Source organism: Filicampus tigris, chromosome 3, assembly GCF_054856515.1.
Source record: "Filicampus tigris isolate MCC_2025a chromosome 3, RoL_Ftig_1.0, whole genome shotgun sequence".
Taxonomy (NCBI): domain Eukaryota; kingdom Metazoa; phylum Chordata; class Actinopteri; order Syngnathiformes; family Syngnathidae; genus Filicampus; species Filicampus tigris.
Genome location: NC_141219.1, coordinates 20950916 through 20975816, shown reverse-complemented (window position 1 = coordinate 20975816; position 24901 = coordinate 20950916). Strand labels below are relative to the sequence as shown.

Below are 24901 nucleotides of genomic sequence, written 5' to 3'. Positions count from 1 at the left end.
GCTGTGTACATTTGAAAGAGAAAGTAAGCCCTTTATCAGTTACTCAGATCATTCTTTCCTTAAAAAGACAAGACAAGCTTTAAAAGTCTGCGCAGGGCATTCCACACAAGGACGAGAAAGATGATACCAAGATGTAGAATTCACTCCTCGCACAGATATATGTGTCTACGGCAATACCAGATTACAAGTCAGATGAACCTCTATTTCTTAAACGGCAGAATTTTGACTACTCGTGAGTTCATCTCACCCCATTCTCCTCCAGAGCAGCCAGGGGCTTGTTGATGCTGTTGACAAATTTGTTGACGTGCTCAAAGTGTTTGGTCATCTCGGTGGCAAGCACCATGTCAATGATTGCCTGTCGTAGTGTTCGATACTCATTCCTGGAGACGGGGAGAGGCGGAGATCGCAGACTGGTAAGTAACACGGAAAGTGAGCAATCCAATCTGACTGCAGTGACAGCGGCGATGAATGGATGCTTTGTTCACACCCCCCTTGCACCTCTCACTGGGGAGCCGTGCACGTGAGCTATTCCGCTTTACTTGAATCGCATTAAACCCCGATTATGTTAACAAACACACAACACTTTTAACAACCCGACACTGACAATGCATCAGAAATTTGGGGTTAGGGCGGAATGAGCATATAAGATTTCAATTGCATTCACCATTGGTTTATAATTTATTGACAGCCTTAATATTTGTAGTATCCATATCAAAAAGCTCTACTGAAAGTTGAAGCCTTAAAGCTACAATTTTTAATTCAACTGAACAAAAAAAAAACAAAAAAACATTGCATTTTAAAGCACTCATTTTGTATATCAATGCTGTATATATTATTAAGATACTGTAATTGTTAGAATGAACCATGTTCCATAATTTTGTTCCATAACTTAATTTTAAGTCACAATGAATACCATTCACCTTATTATAAGGCAGTAAAACCATACCATTTCGCATGGGATAAAAAGCAAAACATTTAATCATATAATGTGCTAATTATAAGAGAGTAAAAAACATTTATGCATAACGCTAAAGCAGGGGTCAGCATCTCTTTGACGAGACGAGAGCTACTTCATGTTACTGATTAATTGGAAAGGCTAACATTTTGATGCCCACTCCTGAAATAACAAACCTGTTAAAATTATTATGGTGTAAATTATCTAAACTCCAAAGTGTCCCCTACAAACATAATTGGCCCATATGCTAAAATACTGCTCTTTCAATGATATTTAAAAAATAAAATATAATTAAAAAAATGGTGGTGTCACACATTTTTGTTAATTTACATTGCTTCGAGCTGTTTAATGCCACACCTGGTTGAAGTTTAATGGCAATCTAAAGGTATTACAAATGTATTACAAGTTGAGTATTTAAAACATAGCTTTACATAAAAAAAAGTCTGTTTAGCTTAATGCACAATGCAAAGTACCATACAATGAATAGCATCGATGTGTCAGTGTTACAATGCATGTAGACTGACAAAATATCAATATTCAAACCAAACCAAGTGACACACACCAGATGGAGTCACAGTCAATTAACAATGGATGAATTGTTTAATTCTTTATATTCTATCTAATTATGTTATTACTGTATGTTTTTAGAAAGTGCAATATTATTGAGTGTTGTTTTCCCTTATTAAAAACACTCCAGATGTTAATTGTAGTTTTGGTTTGTGATCACCAATGATGGATAGAGTGTTCTGGTGTACCTTTCAATGTTCTTAAATATGTTGCACTTATCATCTCGGGTTGTGATCTGGAAGGCGAGAGCTGCGTGGTGGCTTTCCAGCACAGCGGTATCGTTGTAGAGGATGGCCAGCTCGCTTCCCGCATTGCACAGGAAGCTGTTGGTGCGGCCCGGGTGGTCCACGTCGTGTACGGTGGCGGCAATCAGGGCAGCCACCTCATCAATGGGATCTAAGCTTTGCTGTTACAGCAAGTCACACGAGAAGCAGAGGGAATATGAACACGGGCTGTTCCATTTGAGAAAATCCACCTGGCTGCTATCAAAATTAAAGTGAACATAAACATGCACCTATAATGTATATGTACCACATTCTACTGTGAAGAGCTATCAGTTTTGCTGCGCGTTTGGTGAAATGTTGAATGAATGGATGATTTATTTGAACACGAAGAGAGAAAAAAACAATAATTATAATAACAATGAATATAAGAAAAATGAAAAATAACAACATTTAAAAATGAGCAAAAGCACACCTCACAAAGTCTTCCATGCTCAAAAGGAAGCGGGACAAAGTCTAGACTTATTAAATCCCACCCCTTCTCCATTTTTTCTAACTGTATACCTCTATTCTTCATCTATGGTAAAAATAATACTAAAGATAATAATAATAGTTATGAACCACTAAATAGTGCTAATATAAATTAATATATACTTATCAGGTGTATACCATTATTATAAATCCACAGACAAGGTCCAAATGTTAATTAAGCATTTACATTTACAGTTCAAAATTGTTCTGTAAATGCAGTAAATATCACATTTTTCAACATAAATAGTTGCGGCTATTGGTTGTACTTCGCTGTGTTTGTTGATTGCTCCGCGCCGTGCGATGTATTAGGAATCTAAATGTGGCACCGACATTTTAAAACTTGAACGGTTATGGTGCTAGTTCCGGTTCTTTTCTCTAGTCTAGTCCCCAGTGCCCAACCCTAGTTCTAACCAATAAAAGTTCCCATAAATCAGTCATACCAGCAAATATTTTTCAACTTTTCCATCAGCCCGCTTCAGCCAAACACAGCATTTATTTTTATTTTTTCTCAAAGTTGGTAGTCGGAAACGCTAATGGGAGTCTGTTTAAAATGATAGTCGGACTGGCCTATAGAGGACTATTTGGTCCGGACGGACAAATTGGCGGATAAACGGACGGCGAAAGTGTATCCCGGCTGTTGGCGGAAAGCAATAAACAGACAATTTTTGGTAAAATACCCAGCTCTGCATGATAGTAAACATATCGTTAAAACAAAACTGTACCAATCTGACAGTGTCAGTCAAAACTGACCATTATTATCTCGGTAAAGACAAAAATTTTAGATACCTCCTCTTGTATTGGATCTCATTGGATGTGCTAATGACTGGCAATGGTACATTATCAAAATTAGTCTCTGATTTATGAATTTACCTTGACTCTCTCCTTGCACAGAAAATATGCCGTGGCGTGCAAGACATCGGCCGCATGGGAAGAATTGTGGTAGGAGTTACTGGAGTGGTAGTTGGCTTCAATCACTTGCAGCCACGAGCGCAAAGTGGCCTCAGGGCAGTTGAGGTACTCACAAACCCCAAAGCGGGAGAATATTTTTAAACCCAAGAAGGTCAAAGGCCTGAAAGGAGGAAATCCAGCAATATTTGACAATTTCTCTGTATTAAACACAAGGTCAGAAATAAAAACAGTTGCCTCACCGTTTCATGGTTGCAGCTTCTAAGTTGAAAATGTCAAAGTCCCAAGAGTCCTCACTCTCCATGGTCTGAGCTATACGAGGGGGGATGTCGTTGAGGGAAAGAGGAGTGGCCAGATGACTGGGGATGTGATGGGGCTCTAAATGACAAGGAAGATACAAAAAAAAAAAAAAAAAAGATATTGGCTGCTCTTACATGCTGCTCTGCATATATGAAAACATATCCAAATCACATAATGACCTCACCTCTAAATCACATTTAACTATTTAATAACACACACATTGAAACTCACGTTTTGTGGAAAAGATGTATTCGTTTCCCGACAGTCTGCGTAAACCATCCTGCAAACAATGAAAAAGGAGACGGAATTAGCCAACATGCATTCTATGCAGAATTAATATGATCATTTGAGTGGTAAATTTTGAATTGCTTGTGTCAAAAGAGATGGCTAAAAAACGGGTGGATTTTGCTGCTTAACTCATATTCCCCAAACGCAATATTAATCAGAATTCCATGTTTAGACTAGTGAAGGCCCATAGAACATATTGCAAAGAATTATTTTGGGTTGACTTCCCCTTCAATGAATACCAAGCCTTTGATAACAAGCTGAGAAGTTGAACTATTTAAGGCACAAAGCTTTACTCTTTACTTTTGTAACATTACAACAAGTAGAGGAAATGTCTTCTGAAAAAATACACCAGAGAGAATAGTGTTGTTAACAACCCTTACAAAATTGAATGATTAAGAATATTGGGGACTATTAAAAGAAAAAGAAAAAAGAGTCTTCAAAATGATGAAAAAAATCAAGTCATTCTCTCTGCTCTCAAATGTTGTAGGAGTGTTTCCGCTGAATGCGCTAAAACCACGTCCTACTCAACTGTCAACCAAATACCACTGCTACGACCTGGAAAAATTGATGGTACTTTTTCGTAGGCCTACACATAACTACATGTATCAGACGAGAAAATACATCCGCTTAAAGCCTCCAGTGGTTGGAGTATATCCCGCCAGTGTTTCCACTGGTGCAATCTGCACGTCGCAAATGTGCCTGATAACTGTAGATGTTAACAAAGGTGCTGAAGTTCTTATATACAGTAGTCGGGCAGTAGCAACTCATGCTAGGGCCCTGTTTTACCCACATCCCAAGAATCAGGAAAACTGAAATGGTGGAAAACAGTTCAACGCTATAGTTTGTCAATTGAGTATTTGCAAATGAAGCATCTATTTCGAAACAAACAGTAATGTCTGACTTGAAATACCATGATGGTATCTAAAATATGTCCTCAAGTTATGTCATGACAAAAAAAACACATTCCCCTTCCTGTCAACTATTACAATTCATACTGATGAATAGTATGTATATTTTAGGCTAAGTGCGTTGCCTAGTGAAATGTTTACTTGACAAGTGAAAAAGGAAGAGGAGACTAGCTCATCTTTGACCCGAGCATTGTCTCATGGTGGCACTGCCTCTGTACACACAAGCTATTTTAAGACTTTCTCATCAGAAAGGTGACAACTCCTCTCGAAATGTTCGCTGGCTCTTTTGAGATCAGTCTCACTGTAACAAGACCTATAGATAAAACGACGCCGGGCACCCCGTATTCTAATATAACCGCTCAGAAATAAATATAGAATATAAAACATCCATCCATTCATGGTCATGAATTTATACCGTTTTTTTTTTTTTTTTTTTTTTTTTTTTTTTAAATCAGCCTTTTTCTATCTTTTACAGGGAGGGTGAAATGTATGTGTAACCCCTCCCATCCTCTTATGAATCCACATTGTACATTTCTGAGTTAAGTCATGCTTATTCATCGGGTTCCAAAGAAGAACAGGATGTTTCCAAGCCTGCACGAGCCAGCGAAGCGAGGTACATGTGCAGGGACAGAGAGAAAGGAAAGGAGGGGGAGGATTTGGTGAGTGGAAGAGAGGGCGGGATTTTCTCTTCAGCCTCCAGGAGCACAAAGGACAATCCAACACTTCCTGTGGGCTTGTTGCCAAGACTGCCAACTTGGCACTTGGCCTACTTCTGAATTTCACCATCGCTTTCTTGTAATGTCACTCGATGACTATCTTTCTGGATCTCTCTGTGAAGCTGTTTTTCTACACCCCCACATACAGACGACAACCTTGTCAAAACTATTCCCATGAAGTCAGATGTGTAAAAATGTTTGAAAATGCTGTCAGCTGCGTGGCAGCCCTGGACTTGGCGAAGGCCCATTGTAAAGAAACACAAAGGGCCTGATTTGCTGAAAGTTTGTTTACACAAAGCCGGGCACAACATACAAAATACCGCAAGGAATAGATGCAAATACTGGAGATTAATCTAGCGCATATACCGTGATTTATCACACCTGAGAACAATTGCAGTTGTTTATATTTTGGTTGGTTCATATATAACAGACATTCGAGATTTTTAGGTCGTTTTATTACCTGACATGTTTCGGCGTCCCAGTCTGTTATATACGAACCAACCAAAATATAGATAACAGGCAAATGAACTTAATACAACTAATTGCAGTTGTTTTTGCATCTTTAAATACCACACCGTAAAGGAACATTACTGCGTTTTTTGTGACATGGTGGAGGCAAAATGAGAGACAATAGGGACAACCGAACTTTTCTACGCATTTAAACATTTGAAAAATGCCAAAAAGCAAAATTATTAAGACATACCTATTTAGGAAAGCAATCTTGGGGCTTCGGGTGTAAGGGCTGACAAGTTGGCCTGTGCCAGAGCAGTTTTTTTGTGTGCTGTCCCAAGTTTTTAACACATATGCCTTATCTACAAATAAATGCGTAGAAATGTTCTTACTCTGCACGCAAGTTGAGTGTACACACAAAATCACTGTCGGATTTGTGACCCGTGCGCACCTGCCAATTTTCGTCTCACCACCGTGCATATGTTACAGTGCAGACTAGAAGAAAAAGAAGAAAACAGTAGGAGACCACCTGATCTCAGTCCACAGATAAGCACTTGGCTTCTACGATACTGTAGGAATCTCAGCCATCTCTAGCAATCGCTGGCATCAGACCAAATCCTTGTACCTCCGAAACCAGCACTTTTTAGGAAAGGCCCCAAAATTACAGCAAAATAGTTTGTTCAGTCACTAACTCATTCACTGCCAGACATTTTCAGACCCTCTTTTCCCCTAACGTTTGAAAAAAATTTATAGAATAAATTAAATATAAAGTTCCTGGGATTGAATGGCTGGATTGTGGAAGGACAAATAAATCCGTCAATGGAAGTGAATGAGTCATCATCACATCATCAAAAAGTGCAAGCCATTGTCAACACTTAAGATTGGTCAATAGCTTGTAAAAATAATATACCAAAATGATCAATTTATGAAAAATATGAAATTGACCAAATTTGGACATACAGGGTTTCTGTCCAATGCCAGTGATATATGAATGGCAATTATGTATTTTAATGGGCAATTATTTATTTGTTAAATTCTGAATATCTTGAAAAGAATGAGTGAAGATGACTCATGCCCAGAACATGTATTGTGGATTTTGTGTTAACCCTTGTGTGGTGTTCGTATTGGTTTGGCGAACCCAGTAGAGTTTGGGGTTTTCAAACCAACACAATCAAATAATTTTCTGTTAAAATACTCAACAGATGTGTACTACATCCCAAATGCAAGTCATATGAACAGCAAACATTGTTCGCGTTTGCCCTTTACCTTTGTTAGAGCACATTTATGAATTAATGTGCTCAGAAACAGTGCGGCCAAAATATATGTTATGGTTTTTATGTGTAGCGTACGATTATAGCAATTCTTTCTGTACAAGATGTCTTCTCGGTTTGGGAGGAGACACATTTGTAATGTCGGTCTTGTTAGGTCTACAGCAGCAGCGCTTACAGTCATCAGTCCTCCAACAAGGTCATTCGTATGGGGGTCTTCGTCCTTTGTGCCCAGTTGTGGGGAGTACAGCTCTGTGGTCCTTAGGATCTCAAGTACCCGATCCAAGGCCTCCGCCACGGGCATGGGGCTGCTCTCCTGTGCGGCATTGATGATGTTTATGACCTGCAGGATGAAATAAGCTGTCATTAAATTGAACAGGAATACCGTTCATCTCAAAGAAAAGAAGCATTGTATTGTACAGTAAAATTAAAAAAACAAAACCATAATAAAAGAGAATTTGAAGACAAACTGGTGCAATGAAGTTAATATTGTCTCACCACATAAAGAAGAAGAAAAAAAATGGTGGCTCACAACTTTTAAGTTGGGGCACTTGCAAGTCCAGGTACCACTGTAAATTTGCATAGTTTAAACAACATTGTGCACAGAAGCTGGAAGTGTGAATTATCGAAAGTGTCAATGAGGAAATGGATCATCCTGGCTTCATGGATGACTGCTTTAATTTGAAGCATAGCAAATCAATGTAAGATGTAATCTTACATTGCTTTGCTATGGTAAGGCCGCTTGCACCCACGCTGCACAGTAGTAGGCTAATATCGAACTGTGCTTTATTCCGGAGAGAATGACGCCCACGGGGACTGCCTACACAGTCAAACGATACAGCAGAGAAACTGTAGTATGTCATATGACCCATCCCTGTGGGGGCTTTTTCTGTTTCCTTCCATCCTTGAGACTACATCATGCACAGAAACAGCAGGTCAGCCTAGCGCGGCATGCTTTCTTGCGCATGAAATGTGGCATTTTATCCCCCATCCCCTTTTGACATGCTTGCGTGGCCTCTAGAAAATTGGATCTATTTTTGGTGATGTACAAAAAGGGCTCGTGGCGGCGTTGGTGGTTTTTATAATCGCAGTGTTGTCATGAGATTCGCAGCATCTGCACACAGTGGTGATCATATGACTTGAGTCTGAGGCACCACCTTAGTGATGGGAGCCTCTATCGTCATGGAGTGGATTCGGGCCATTGAGGAGTGCCTTCGCTGTGAGCTCCCTGCCAAAACAACGAAAAAACAAAAAAATTAGTCATGATATGACCAACTTTTATGATTCCCCCACCCCTCTTACTTTCTAATGAGAGTGTTTGTGTGCTCCTAATCAACACTTGATACAAACAGACAATGGGGAGGTTTCATAAGCATGTTAGTTTCCATCCATCACTCTCACCGTCGCTCCCCCGAGACGTTGTGGATCTCACATCCAGAGAGCCTTTCCTACGGTCTTTGTGCTTACTGGATTGGATGTCTGGGGAGACGAGAAGAAGGTCTTAAGTAAACATGCCCAAAAAAAACCCCAAACAAACAAAAAAAACACACCGCACACTCTAAATGGGTGATTTTGACTGTTGTCTTTAGGGGGACATATGAAATGCATGGAGGAAAAAAATTATTATTACCCTATAACCAACGGCATGCGTGCATGCATGCGTAGCTCAAATGTAATAGTGCAAACACACGTTTCGAACCTACTTTGCGGCATGATAGGCTCTTGCACATTAGATTCAATCAAATGCCATGGTTTCTTTATATTTTTTTATGTCTGAGTGCTAAACAACTCTACACTTGCATTTGAGTGATAAACAACTCTTCACTAGCATTTCTTAACTCAAAAATAGAAACTATGATTGTGTAGGGGAGTTCTGCTACTTATTCACTGATTTAGGTAAATGAGCCATCTCCACACCAGTGTTTTGGCCAAACATCACTTGAGGCTGACTCAAAATGATTCCCAATAAATACACATGCCATGTGATTGTCTTTCCTGGCTGTCCAGTTTTCCCTCATTCAATTTTCGATTCCCTCATTCAATCTTCATAGAAACATTGGTACACTTTTGTGAGCTATGGGTGTTTGGGTTTGGATGTGTTTATGTGGCTTTCGTAAAGAAGGACAAACTAGGCCAATAACCGTTTGTACACCACAGGTTTAGACACTTTCACTTAAGCCATATTAAACAAAGCGTGGTTAAGATAGCAACATTTAAGCAGCTTTTCCGGTTTGTGCTCTTATTGTGACATTGTCTTCCTGCCAATTTCGCGACGCGACAACAACGATCACTACGCGGTAATGTTGGTACATGGAAAATGTTGCACAAAACATTTTGGCGAAACAGATGATGGCCAGTTCTAGCAGTGTGCTTACAGACACGGAAATAAGAATGACAACTTCCTGATCATCAACGCACACTGATAAACAACTCACAACACCATGCGTACGCTAGCCCCAGCCTCCCTACTGAGTTGCACGCTCTGTCTCCAGTCCTCAAGTCACATGTGACAGCGTGCGTGCCTAAGTCACGTGGACTCGCTTTTCACACAAGAACGTTATACAAAGTAACCATAGAAAAGGTTAACATACTAGGACTTTGAAGTCTTTCCTTCAATGATAAAATATAATGAAAAAAAAAATAAAAATAGCACAGCCCCCGATGGTTCGCCCTTGGTGACAGGTCTGGTGACCCATTGAAACCTTCTTAGTCAGGCATCCTGCACATTATTAGTAAAATCGAGGCATTAACTTACTTCATATTCAAAGTGTGCAATTGTTTTCTCATGGATTTCAATGACATTCACAAGTCATAGGAAAATTCCATGCTCCGTGATTTACAGCCAACCTCAGAATTCAAAGAATCATGGCTCTCTGGTGTTTGCGCACTTATTCCCAGCATATGCGTGGTGGGTATGTCAGAAGTGTGAACTGGAGAGTATGACTTGATGAAAAGTGTGCAAACCCATGTGCATAAGAGAAGAAAGAAAAAAAAAAAAAAAAAAGCAATTGCACGCAAACGAGATAATACAGCCCTAAAACAATAAGTGTATCAGCAAATGTCTTGGACTATTTTGTGTGTATATTTTTGAAACACTCAAAATAGGAATGACATTATTGTGTGCATGCGATTCCCAGAATAATTTGAAATCAACAAAACCACTGCTGAAATTCTGCCTCCATGTTTCTGCTCGTCTGGTTATGCTTGACATACGGTACAGTATATCACACCCTTTCTAGATGATATATGTTTTAGTTGTATCCATATAGACTGTTATCATTTTTGGCATAAACCTTATACAATAATAAACAATAAAAAAAGTATGTGGTTATAACATTTTATGCCTTTCATTTTGTTGTATGATGCAGTGTGCAGTACAAACAACACAAAACATAGGAAACGTGTAGCCTGTGGGTGGTGTGTGTGCTCTTGTCATACGAACAGTGTGAAAGAGGCATGAACTCTTCAAAACTGTTATTTTATAGCCATGACATCATCTGAGACATTTGCTGACTGTGACTAGCATACAACATGAAAGGAAATGATAACTGCTCCCAATTGAAGCGGTTGCACAATGACGAAATGTTCTGTCATTGTGTGGGCCCTGCTCAATTCAATGCAGAAAGAAAAAGTTCATTTCTGATATTAAATCACTAACAATGGAAGCCAACATTGCGATGCCTTGCGTTTCCTGCTGACAAACAAAATTCTGACTATGTTGTCATGGAAAGAACATCCCGCACTAATTGCTGATAATTGCCCCTGGGAGAGAGCCTCAGACACTCAAATCCGCACGACTCCACAACAGGGAAGTCATCATTTTCATGCAGAAAAGTGAATCTCGAGAAGATATTACCTGTTTGTGACTCTGCTTGCACTCGTTCAGTTGATTTATCAGTCTGTATAGACACATGGAAAACAAAAGTCGGTACATAAGGTACTTTTACTTATGAACTACTCGGCAAAACTGCAATGTCATCTCACCTTATTATTATCATTTAAAGGCCTGTTGATAGACACGTAGTGTCTTATTTTTCTGAAAATTGCAAAAGCAGTAGTGTTAGTACATAAGATCAAGAAACATAATTGCTGTACAGTGTTCCCCAGTTTATGGCTGTTCATCCAGTGCGCTACTGCTACATCGCAGATTTTTAAGAATTGTGTTTTATAGGGTTCTACAAGGAGAAGAATGCCCCTTCTGGACACTACCACATTTTACTGTTTTAATATTCATTGTTTCCAAAGAGAACAGAGAATACATGCTCGTGAGTAATGTTGTAAGCTCTGTTTGTATGTGTTGCTGCTCAGTTTGTGTTAAAGTAGTATTTCTTTGACAGTGGACCAACTGTTGTTTATATAGCTGTAGTTGTGCCCATCGATCTCTGATCCCTGCCCGATTGCTTGAAGTGGAAGTCAACCCAAACATTTTTTTTTTCAAGAATATGTTCTGTGCAAGCCCACTAGTTGAAACAGGGCGTTCTGATAAAGATTGCGTTTGTGGAATAAGAGTTAATCTACCCATTTTTAGCCATCTCTGGGGCCGGCCATTTTGTCACTTCTGTCGACTGAAAATGACATCACAACTACTCAGGGCTCAGGTAACGACCAATCACGGCTCAGCTTCAGAAAACAGGTCTTCGAGTTTTTCCTTGACTATGTGCTTGCTCATGTGGTGCCCGGCTGTTTTTTGTTTTTTTTATGACATATGAGGAGTGTGGTGCTTGACCTGTTCAATGTGTGAAGTGCCGTGAGATACTTCTGTTGTGAACTGGCACTTTATAGATTTGACTTAACAATGGCAATTCACATTGTAATGGTAGCAATAAGATATAGCGGACTCTCCTTAGATGAAATTATATGGCTTGTTTGAACATATTGGTGTTTAAGTATAGAAAACACAATGCTTAATTCTTTTTGGGTTGATGTTCATGATACAGAAAACCTCGACTAGGACTGACAAAAACAACTTGAAGCACACTTTGGCTCTTATTTGGAGTACTGTGCGAGAGAGTGAAAGACAGCACTAAGGATTACAGGTACTTTGAAAAGTGTTTTAAAGGGCCTATATCACGCTATTTTAAGCTTTCCACAGTTAACTATAGGCATGCATAAGATTATATATTACCTTCGGCACAATGGGGATCTAATTTCTTAGGAAATATGAGTTATTTGTGTGTCTAATTTTCTAAACTGGAAGATGGAACTAAGACGCCTAGTTCACTCAAACCCCGCCACTCCCCATGTGACTGCTTCAGACCTTTCATGACATCATTCTAAAGCCACGTGCTATGTGCACCACCCACGAAACAGCTAATAGTAATAAATACGGATGAACATATTATGGAGCCTTATGTCCTCGAGCCAGAGTCAAGTGGCAATCTTTATACACATGATAATGTGTGTAACAAGTAAGTTAAGTGGTTTCTAAAACAAAATACATCTGACATATCGTGTTTGACAACGAAGCTAACGTTGTAATCCATTAATGCTAACATTAGGCCATCATTTAGCTAGCAGTTTGATTTACTTACAGGTCTGGCCTCTTCATCAAATTTGATTGAGGGAATTTCACCAGTTTTAAGATTTAATCTCTCAGTCAATCCAATTTGGTAATGGCCAAAGGTCACCAGGTAGTCCTCTGAGAAATGGCGATCACAGACAAACAGCTGCTCGATGGTCTGTCACAGGGGAGGCCGGCGCCAAGGTGGCTGCTCATAGTGCCTCTTTCCCACATAGGCGTGTTGGCCGTCCTGCCCGTAGGTGGATTTAAAAAAAAAAATCAAAAAATCAAAAGAGCGCAGCTCCAGCCAAGTAGGCCGGCTCTCGGCTGAGGTAGCCGCTCATTGAACCTCTTTCCTGGATACGCTTACCGGGCCTCCCACAGGGCTGCTTGGAGAAAGTGGCCGTGTGTTTAGTCTGCAGGGGCATTATGGCGTTGGCTCCCTCAATCTACATGTATAAGATTGAGGACCCAGTCATTTTCATGGATTGGGCGGGGCTGGTGCTTCCAGGGCAGGAATGCTCAGAGATGGATGAATGGAAATACGGAAAATACCACTTTTGCTGTGTTTTTGGTGAATTAGCATTTTAACATGGCTAAAAGCTTGAAAAAAAATTATTTTGCTTGATATAGGCCCATTAAAAAGTTGACGTGTGTTTTAATATTTGCTGATTTCTAAAGCACAGATTTTCACCTTAAGTAGCTGAGTCCATGAACGGGGCTTCAATGTTAAGTCATTTATTGAGTGCAATTCTACGTTTAGCATGCTGTCACTCACCCTCCCTGTCCAATTACAGGTGTAATCTTCACATTTTGCTGGATGCTGTCTCCATTCTTCTTTTTGGCATAATAAACTCCCTGCCACTCCTACAAAACATCAATACACAAGCATACAAGCAATGAGAAATGCTGAAGTGACTGCAGATACACACAAAAACTATAATATATATATGGTTGCATTTAGATCTTTTGAATGATTTCTTTCCTCAATGTGGGTAACGGCTGTAGGACAGCTATGACTGTGATACAGGTGAGGTTAAATGGTGGCTCAAATTATTTCAGAGAGCACCAAGTTGTTTTTAAAGTTAGCAGGAGCACTCCTGGAGTCCTGAGGGCCCATTTCATGTCCACCCTACCCTTCACCGCCACCCCTCCCATGACCGCCCCCCCACCTACAGACTTCTGTGACTTAAAAAGAGCCTTCCTGCTGTTTGCAGCTCTGAGACTGACCTTTGCTCTCTGTGTAGTAAGATTACAGCACAGCCTTCAGCTGCTGGTCTTGGCTGCATGAAAGACAGCAACTGTGTGACCAGTAGTGCAGAATCACTGCACACTGATGCATGTATGGTGACATTTCTCCAAATAAATTATAGTTGTCCTGAGACAAAATCTAACTGACGCTATGGTAAAAGTGATTCCTAAATATTATTTAAAATACCAAATACCTGTAAAGAACCTCATAAAAATGCTATTTTTTCTTTTTCCTTCCTTCCAATGTCCAAATCAAGTAACAGATAAAATTCATTTTAAATCTTTTTTTTTTGTATGATTTTGTTAGTCTTCCTTGCAATCGTTAAAACATTTTGCTTGATCTCAGACACATTGTAAATGGTCATTAGTAATTAAGATCTGAAATTGTGCCTCAACATAAACGCAAGCGCTACATGACTCAGCAGAAATGACATCATCGAGGTAATTGTCCTGACTGTCGAACTTCTGATAGGTAAATAAAATAAATAAAATGTTTCCAGTTGTAATGGAGAGTATCACTCAAACCAATGTAACCCCGTAATTCATATCAGATTTACTAACTTTTTAGTTAGTCTTTGTCCAGTTAGCATAGTGGCTAACACAGCCAGCATATATTCTTGAGTAAAAAGTTCGACATTAGCATTGATTTGCAATCCTTCTACTGTAATTAGAATAATACTAAAATCCAATAAGCATTAAACTAAGATTTGACTTTAACTGTAGAGGATTTATTCAGAAATATATATTTTTTTAAATATGGTTTTCAGGTGAGTACCTGTGACAGGGTTGCGCCAAATAGCAAAGTATACGGTCTGACAAATAAAATATCTCATAAAATGCCTGTTTGGTTTATTAAATGTTTTTTCCTTGAAAACATTTGAAAAAATGCAAAATAAATAGGCAAGTTTTCAAACATTTAAAAAAAATGTTGGTGGCTGAATTGTCCACCAATTCTGTAATGATCCATACGAACACCATCTCTACCACTATAAAATACACTATGCAATGTATGGATGATTAGATGCTTATTACCTTCCCTTTCCGGATGCAGGAGTTTATTGTTTCAAGGAGATCAGGCTTATTCTTCTCACTTTTAGGCACTTCTATTATTTCCTTCCCTATGAGCTCACCTTGTTGGTAGCCCATAATGGACTCATAGGCAGGATTCACATACTGTGAAGGAAAGTTCAGAGTGAGGCTTCATCATGGAAGAATTCGGTAAAGAATATTAAAAAAATTAATTATCTTGGTGTCGGCACATTTTTGAAAATGTTGTATTCAATAGTATAAGGATTTAAAACTTGAGTGAGTGTGTGAATTGCACAAATGAATCTGACAATTATTATGAGTGTGGTACAGATTGAAACAACAGTAAATACACTCTTAAAACAGTTGGGTTAAAAATAACACAATTTTGGGTCAAAAATGGACCAATCCACCAATTGGGTCAGTTTGACCCACGTTCTTGTGTTGTTTTGTATAAAGCAGCACAATTTTGGCGGTTGATTTGTACAAAACTACAAATTTTGAGGGGTTGTTTTTGCAGAAAACAAAACGAAAAAGAAAGTTGGGTCAAATTGACCCAAGTAGTGGATCGGTCCATTTTTGACCCAAAATGTTGTTATTTTTACTGTTTTTAGACTGTAATAAGACATTATATGCAAATTGATTTTCCTGCTAAAGTTCAGATTTGATAGAAATGTTGCCACTTGAGCAGCTTTCATTGAAAGAAATAACAGCATATTGTGTGGGTATAAAAAGTCCACACACCCCTGTTCAAAGGCCAATTTTTGGACTATAAAATTGACTACATGATAAATAATTTTTACAATTAATGTGACCTATAATCTGCATAACTAAACTGAATTAAAATAAATCTTTTCAAGAGGTAAAGTAAAAATAAACAAGATCATTTGGTTGCACAAGTGTGCACATCCTCTTATAACTGGGACAAGGCTTTGTTCAAAATTAACCATTTACATTCAAACTCATGTTAAATGGGAGTCAGCTTACTCTTGGTACCATTTAAAGTGCCTTTGAGTAACCCCCCAAAAATTGTAGCTGTTGTAGTGGGAGCTTTTTTTTTAGAATACAAATAATACAAACTATTCAAAAGTGACCACAGCTAATGCTAGTGAGAGAATAACTACATCACAACAAAGTTAATGAAAATTCACCTGAATGACTTGATCTTCAGAAGTGATCTCAATGGCCTCTTGGCTGTGTTCTAGAGCTGTGAAAATCGCATTTCCAGCCCTTGTACAGGCACCAAGAGAAAACAATTGTTTATTGTTACCATGGGAACACAATGACCTGCTATCACCTAAGTGGGAAATATAATAATGTACAAAAACACATAACACACCTCTTTATATATCCAATTAGAGGTTAGGCTAGACACTTTTGTTGCCAATCAATCTCATTTGTTTATCTTAACAAGACAGTTTTGGACAATTCTGCCTGTCCTGTTGTGATTTTTTTTCCCTTTCAGCACCTTGTTAAAGAAAAGCAACTTGTGCAAAAAGAGCTGAAAAAGTGACAGATGTACATTCAAAAATTTAGAAAAGGTCAAATAAAGGTCACCTTTAAAGGTTATAGTGAATTGTAGCTTTATCCTGACATTTTGCCCAAAACCAAAATATGCCTGACTTTTTTGGTGCAGTGTAACAAGATATCCATAGCTTCCTCCCCCAGCAACATGTAGTTTTATGTACTTAAACTAAATAAAAGACAAAACAAAAAGTTGCTCAACTCACCTTAGTTTGAACTGTGCGAGCACCTCTCCATGCTCCAGCTGCAGCAGCTCATTATAGCAGGCCATCATATTGGCATTCTCCACATATCTCTGAGGGTCCGAGATCAACAGCACAAAATATGACCAGTCAAAGGCATCTAAAGTTCAATTTTTAAAAAGGATGTAATGGTACAGTTCACACCACAAAGTCATGGTATAGGAATCTCTATTTATGTGTCCTGAGCAAACAAAGATTCGACATTTATATCCCTGCCTTATATATAGTGTTGACAGAAGGGGTATGAAAAGATTTCAAAAGAGCAGAGCTGGGCACTTGACCCTTTTTTGCCGGTCAGACCCTAGCCCTCCGGCCACGACCTGGGTACCCTTCCGGCCTGGACCATTCAGCCTTATTCATAAAAATTTGCAGTCCCGAATTCACTTCCTTTTCTTCTCCTCTTTGTGCAGACCAAACGCGTTTTTTTAAATTTTTTTTTTTTAAGCTTTTTGCAGATCGAACGTGCCCAATGCAAGTAAGTATGCACAGTTGGTAGTGGCGCATTTGACGCGTTCGGAGGCAATTATTGTCGTTTGCCCATTTCGCCGAGTAGGTTGTGAGTCATTTTTGGCCGCCTCGCGAGCACGAGGGCCGATTAGTGGGCCGGGGTAAAATCCACCTCCGGCCTTGCTTAGTCCAGCCTTTTTTAAAAACGTGTCACTCCCAAACCCCCCGCCCCAAAAATGGGCCTCCGGCCGAGCCCGGGACGGACTGCCCAGCTCTGCAAAAGAGTAATACAAATATACTGTAGGGAGAAGACATACAGAAGCACACAATGCCTCTCACCCTATTAAAGCCAGCGTTGATCAGAGGCATCACAGAGGCTTCCTCCCTGTCTGGCCTTAAAAAGAGAACACGGCAGCACATGAGCATTAGCCTGACAAATGTGTTTCCTGACAGCTATTGAGCCGAGGCACATATTTCACAAGAACAATCTCATGGCACACCACCAAACAAAAATGGCACAAATAGTACTGCATTGAACAAAAGTGAGTACATCCTTCACATTTTTGTAAATATTTCATTCTGCCTTTTAGCTGGACGAAATTGGAGAAATGATACTTTGCCATGATGTAAAGTGGTAGTCAGCTTCTATAAGAGCATACCTTTTCTCTCACCTCGAAACAACTCAAACAGCCATTAATGTCTTAACTGCTGGCTATAATAGTTGGTAAGTGAAAATGTTATGACATGAATCCATCCACCTCCCAGGTCCATGCAAAGAAGACTACAGGGTGTCCCCCCAAAATTACTCACTCTTTGACTGCCCATTACTCATATTTTTTAACTAGTGTTTTTTTATGCCATTAAATCACTGTAAAGTAAAAAGGTACATTTGACACAATGCAAAGAAGAGTGTTGTTGTCAAATACGAAGAAAAAAAAATCTGCAAGTATAGAAAATAATGCTTCAAATCTATGAAAAACAAAGCCTTCTCTGCTCTGAAATGCTGTGGGCGTTTCCGCGGAATGCGCGGAAACCATGTTCTTTCAGTTTTTCAACTGTCAATCAAACACCACTACTACGACCTGGAAAATGGATGCTACCTCTTCTAGCATCGTTCAAATGCTTACACATAACTACATTTTTGAGCCTTGAAAACATATCCGCTTCAAGCCTCCTGTGGCTCCATCCGGTCCATGCACGTGGGTGTTATCAAGTTGGTTGTCAACACCTTGCTGTGCATGCACTCATGTCTGACAACGAGATGCTATAAAGGGGCCACACCAGTGGAGAATCTGAAGGGAAGATGTATTTTTGGGGTGTAGGCATAGCTAACTACACATCATAATTGTGCTAGATAACAGCTGATTTGATATCAAGTTCTAATACTGTACAGCGGGGGAAGGGCAACTCATGTTGGGGCCCTGTATTTTAACGCACAAACTAATTTTTTATGTTTTATTTATTTTTTTAAATCTGCTAATCGGTGAATCTGCGGGTGCCAAACGGCAAGCATGCAGGGGTCCGCTGTAATACATTGTTCTCAGTCTTTACACATTTTTTTCAGAAATTATCTTCAAACATGTATGAAGTACTGTATTTAGAAATTAGTATGACTGGATATGATTTTTTTGGGGGGGTCACTCTGTATTAGTTACAATTAATTGATGAAAAATTCAATAATAAACCATTAACTATGAGAATAATTATGAATTGTTTACTATTATTTTTGTCATCTGTTATGGTGACTGTCATCCCCTCACTTCACAGTGGTAACTAAAACCAAGGTTTATAGTTGCAAACTGTGCCATGCAGGGTTGCAGACTTCCCTACTAAAACTTTAAAAATATTAATGGTTGGAGGGACGGTGTGATTTTGTCCGATTGATGGCCATCGTATTAGCCATAAAATTTTCTTAGAATGACAAAACAATCAAAAGCAATGGTTCAGTATTAATCCCACAAATTCTACTTTGATGATACATCTCCAAGTGAAAGAGGAGTCTTCACAAATCACGTTACTTTGCCACATCCAATATGGCTGCGGAATCAACAAACTCAAGGTGGGGTCTGTATGTGCACTGTCAATGTTGTCTATGGTAATATTTGCCAGCGTTTGTCAAGACTATTTACTGGGAGTAGTAGTGCGAGAATAGAGTGCAGTAGCATAAAAAATATGCCAAAGTACTGTCTGTAGGGTATTAATAATAATTGGGCTACCCTCATGTATTTCATGCATTAATTATGATAACCTACAAAGGGATTTTTAGGGGATTGGTTAATGTAGGAGAGAGTAACTTTTGAATAGCTGACCACTATGGTGACCACTGTCCCGGAAAGGGTTAAGGCTGAAGTCTGGGGACACGTCTGCAGGGCAGAACGGTAGCACTTGGTGAAAATGAAAATCTGGCTATGGAGCAGGTTCGGTGAGTTGTACTTACCTCTTCACAACGGCGACTATCACAGTGTTTTCTGAAGAGCGGACCGCTCTCATTGACCTGAATGTAAACACAGAGAGCGCTTTAGCTAGCCAGCCTACTGTCGGAAAGGCCCGTGGCATCGAATCAATGTATTTTTCCGTTTTTCACGCTCCGATTCTCCCGGGCAGCTCCAATGATGAAGCACTGCAAGCAGGCCAAGGCCTCTGAAAGATTGCAGTGTACAGGGCCACTCATCCGCCTGTGGTTTCCCCAGCCAGTGGTCATAAAGGCCCTTTAGTTCCCCCGATTGAGCCCGAGCGTGTACACTGAACATATGGAGCGGCCAAAATGAATGGAGTTAACATACACGCCAGGCAGGGCAAATGAATGTCTGTAAATGTGCTTTTGGGTTGGGCAGATGCTAAAGATAGAAAAGTGGTATGGGCAGACACGGCTCATTTCTCATTCACATCACCACCAGTTTACGTGATAAAAAAGAACAAACAAAAAAAAAAAAACTGGGGATCCCAACATCCGAGAATTAATCCCCCAAACACTACCAAATGTACTGACATGGCAGTGATGGGAACTAAAAAAAAGCACAAACACTCTGTAACCATATATTTTTCAGGTATCTGTACTTGTTGAATCCGTACTTCTACTTCTACCAGTCTTTTTGGGAAGTATCGGTACTTCGACTTAAATGCAGAGTGTGAGGCTGTTGCACCACCACTGTCAAATATTGCATTCAAATCTCTTTCCTAGTTCATAAGGATTTAGAGCAACAACAACAAAACTTCTAGACTGGCAAAAACAAACATACAAACAAAAAACCCAATATCAGATAAACTGAAGAACTACTTTGCATTATACAGTATGATGCAGCGCAGTTCTACAAATGCAACAATAATAAATATGTTGCACATCTCTTTGACAGGGTCAATATAATGCAACATTATGATTCTTTTCGCTGCCAGACATTTTCAGACCCTCTTTTACCCTAATGTTTGAAAAAAAAATGGAAAAAATTATATAAATAAGTTCCTGGAATTGAATGGCTCGGCTGTGAAAAGACAAATACATTTGTCCTTGGCAGTGAATGAGTAAAGCACTTTTATTTTTCAATACACTGCTATTTGCTTAACATGTTTTTGAGGGCTAGGGCGGAATAAAAGCAATTCAGATCATTTCAATGGAGAAAAGGTACATGCTATACATGACTACATTTAATGATTTAAAGCCGTACGTCAAGGTATCACAGTAAGTATTTGGCAAACTGACAGGCCGTGGCATCTTAAATATAAAGAGTAGCAGAGAAGGCGAGTGTCCTACCGGCACAGTGCTTCAGCGTCAAAGTGTCTGGAATGTCTGTGGTCAATGATGACGAGGTCGTGAAGCTTCTCGGCGAAGCATTCAAGGGCCGACTCGGGCGTCCGTGCCATGCTGAACCTGTAGTTGGCCTTCTCACAAGCCCAGCAGAAGCCATTACTCTGACTGTCCTCTTTGGCAAAAACTAAAAGTACCTGCAACACAGGAGATGACTCAGCACATCTAGCCTTATGACTCATTCAGTGACTTATTTGACTCACAGTGACTTACTCTGACCTTATGCAGTGTCACTACACTATACGTTTAGCCAATAATAAAGTATGCATCCATCACTTTTCTATTCAGCTTTTTCTCATGAGGGTCACAGGTGTGCTGGTGCATATCCCAGCTGACTTGGGGTGAGAGGCATGGTACACCCTGGAATGGTTGCCAATCACAAGGCACAAATCCTATAGACAACAACCATTCACGCTCACATTCACACCAACGTGTAGTACTTGTGTGTTCACATGCATACCCATTCAACACTAAATTTGAGTGCTGTTTGGATGAGTGACTTTTGCACTGTAAGTAATTATTTTTGCACTGATGATGCATTAAGTCTTCACATTCTAATCAATGACAGTGTAACAATTTTTTTTTTTTTGCTAATCAAATCAGCAATTCAACATGATTATGGGTGGTGGTGAGTTGATGCTGGTGTGCAACAATGTATGATAACAATATAAGGTGTAAAACCTACTTTAAAAATGCAGTGTTTGGTAACGATAACAAAATGGCTTTTTTTTGGGACGAAAATTTGTGATTTTGACCATGCAAGGATTCTTCCCGACAGCCACGATATATGCCTGAGACAAATATTTTACTGTACTGCCTTGTTGAACATTTGTCTTTAAATGTACAGTGTTTAATGCTTTTTTTGTGTGTGTTGCTTTTCCAAAGTAGCAGTTTAAAGGTTTACAATTACCGTAACATTGTTGTCAAATTGTTTCCACCAAGTGCCACCCAAATGAGATGGGGGGACTCGAGTCATATGACTTGACTCGAATCAGAAAGAAAAAAAAGTTTTTTGTTTTTTTTTGTTCATTCACGCCAACCTGACAACCGTCACTTGTTGTTGTGATGTGGCAACGTAAACACAGACAGCGCCGGAACAACTCTGGGGATGACTAATTTGAATTTATGGATTATTTTGTCCATGACGTTGACAAAAGTAGGATGGAAAAACGTATGGTTTGCACTTCTTGACTTGGCGTTTCCGTTCGCATATGCAGAAGTCCCCCCCGCCCTCTATTTAATAACGAGGTGAAGTGCTGTCTGACTTGACTTATGACTTGCTTGAACTAAGTAATGACTTGACTTGCTTGAAATTTACTGGCGACTCGATTTGACTTGCTTGATTTTCTTCCACAGTGACTTAGGACTTGCTTGAGACTTGATGGTTACGACTCAAGACTTACTTGTGACTTGGACATATGTGACTTACTCCCACCTCTGTTCTGAATAAAATTCAAATACAGTAATGCAGTAAGCATTCATTTAAACAATCAAGGTTTTGTTCCTAAAACCCTTTAATGTTACTGTAGCCATTGTAACATTATGTACAATTTGAGCATTAAGGGGAAGTCAACTCAAAAATGTTTCTTTACAATGATATGTTCTATGTTTAGATTAGTGGGCCACATAGAACATACAGTATTGTGAAGAAAAAGTTGACTTCCTCTTACTGATCTTAAATATGACAAAAACAAAAACTATTCTTAAAAGTTTCATTTTAAATGTACTATTGTTAAATAAAATTGTACCTAAATGAATTGTTTAAATATAAATCGTTCTCCATCCAAAGGTGCCCATATAACACTATTAGTGGTACTACAGTGTGATACATCACACTTTGAAAAAAAAATCACGGACCAATGCTAATCAGCCCATCTATTGTGTTGTTTGCACATTATGCTAGCATTAAGCTAGCAGACTCATGTTAATATACAGTTTGGTGGAATATCTTGGTGCTTAAACATACAAGGTTGAATTCTCTTTTGTTTTGTGTGTCACTTTTACAATGAACTTTAACTGAAAGTGACAAACAGCTTGACAGAAGCACATTCCGCCTCTTACTCAGTGATCTGTTCGAGCGAGAGAATGAGAATCAAGGAATACTTTCAAATGTTTTGATCCATTTAAATGTGTTTAGAGAGTGTGGGAGGGACAAAAGTAAAAAAACATTTTCTTTTTAATATGGTCTATATCACATTTCTTTGACCTACTCTGGGTGCAGGTGCGTCACAGGTTTGACCTGCTGCCATGATCTATGACACAATGAGTTAAGGTACTCATGGCCGTCCGGGACCCGCGAGTCAAAAGTGCTGCCTATATGGCGTCAAACCAGTCATTAACAGCTCACTTGGCCTCTGCCAGGACACTTCCATAGACCCTCTTAGTTGCGTAAATACTGGACTAACAATCTAGGCCCACCTCCAAGAGCGGCGCAGCACTAAGAGTGGATTCATGAGTCACCCTCTCAAACAGACGTCACCCCCAATTCTTGGCCAGGAGCAGATTCAATGCAGAGAGGGAACAGTTTTGTTCCGCAATTTTAAATCATGTTAATTCCAGTTAGGGAAAAAAGACCAGACTTTATTGAGGAAAAATAGAGCCACTTTTGTTTGTGCAAAGTTGGATGTTTTGACAAGTTTGATTCATTGGGACAATTGGTTCAGCTCTGATGTAAAAAAACATGGCTCAAAGCCAAAAGGCAGGCCGTTCTAAACCTGAGAAGAGTGTTACTAATGCAAACCATATTTAGCAATAGAACTTTTTCATTACACGTACCAGAAAGAGTCTTGCTCGTAAACGCATCACTACTGACAAGCAGTATGCATGCAGATTTACAACAGAATTCCACATTGGGATGTTTGTAGAAACATCGTCAACATTCCAGCTGCAGCAAGGCAACATATGCTGAGATAAGGTTGTTTTTTTTTCCTTATGTGTGTTGGGATTGGACACATCATGAAGTCATAATTGACAAAAACTCAAATACAGGGCACGTCTAACATCAGAAAGCATTCAAAAATAAACCTCAAAAGGAAATGTACAAGGCAGTAAAAGAATGACGAAAATGCTGAAAAAGAAGGTGCAAGCCAAATTGTGTGTCCAACAAGAGAAGGAGGAGCAGAGATCAGCTGGGACTGACAAAAACAGGAAGGGGTTATCTCTCCCCCGTTTTCCTACTGGAGCGCATCAAACAGTGAACGCGATTCTGTGCACTCCCATTTGAAATTACAGGATGTGTAATTCATTACTTTCCATCAAGTCACACTGGTTTCATAGTACAGAAATATCATAGATTTTGACTCTAATCTCCATAATCCTGCATTGAAATGGCACTAAATCATAAAACGCAAACTTCCGTCCAAGGATGTTGGTCCACCTCAGATTTTGTGTTTTCCACACAAACTGCACTAACCTACACCCCTCCGAATTATTTTTTTTGCTTTGGGCTGTGAGCTAGAATTTGTGTTGAGCGTGAGCATCAGAACCGCCGCTGCTTGAGTGGAGTGGGAAAAAAAGGAGAGGTTCAAAGCACGACGTCTGACTCAAAGCTCCACAACTCACTTACATATAGCCTTACGTACCGATTAAAATGAAACCGAATGGCCAAACTGAATGAAAATGCTCCATATAAACAACTTCAGATTCACAGATTACTTTTGCCAATCCAATCAAATGCCATCCATACGCTTCAACTGCGCCTGCTCTGTCTTAACGAAAATGCGCAGCGACTTCGTCGTTTAGGCACTTGGAACTGGCGGCTTCCAATCAGAGCTGGTATGCAATACGAGCGCTTGTTTTGAACTACTTTTAACTAGTTAACTGCTGTTGCTTGGTAAGTGTACTCTGCTAAATAGACAACTGAGCTCCATCTTGATAAATCACGTGATGTTTACATTTTTACACGTTTTGATCTGCACGTGTCATACGGCTGCTCTGAGTAATGCAGTGGTACATGCAAACACCAGATCGGAAAAGAACATGTCAGATGTAAACAGTAGA

General features: G+C 39.5%; 1 protein-coding gene across 2 annotated transcripts in view; it reads right to left on the bottom strand.

The window, feature by feature from the left end:
- The window catches only part of pde8a (phosphodiesterase 8A), a 71747-nt gene that overhangs the window by 4760 nt on the left and 42086 nt on the right, over positions 1-24901 (bottom strand). For both annotated transcript variants that reach the window (XM_086025721.1, XM_086025722.1), the window contains exons 3-19: positions 20849-21039; positions 19538-19594; positions 17440-17494; positions 16618-16706; positions 16039-16117; positions 14894-15034; positions 13389-13477; positions 11095-11146; positions 10967-11009; positions 8512-8589; positions 8268-8338; positions 7289-7453; positions 3712-3760; positions 3423-3558; positions 3145-3343; positions 1711-1928; positions 248-380 (exon numbers count right to left, since the gene is read on the bottom strand). In XM_086025721.1, coding sequence (XP_085881847.1) covers positions 248-380; positions 1711-1928; positions 3145-3343; positions 3423-3558; positions 3712-3760; positions 7289-7453; positions 8268-8338; positions 8512-8589; positions 10967-11009; positions 11095-11146; positions 13389-13477; positions 14894-15034; positions 16039-16117; positions 16618-16706; positions 17440-17494; positions 19538-19594; positions 20849-21039 — 1845 coding nt within the window. The remainder of the gene's footprint in view (positions 1-247; positions 381-1710; positions 1929-3144; positions 3344-3422; positions 3559-3711; positions 3761-7288; positions 7454-8267; positions 8339-8511; positions 8590-10966; positions 11010-11094; positions 11147-13388; positions 13478-14893; positions 15035-16038; positions 16118-16617; positions 16707-17439; positions 17495-19537; positions 19595-20848; positions 21040-24901) is intronic.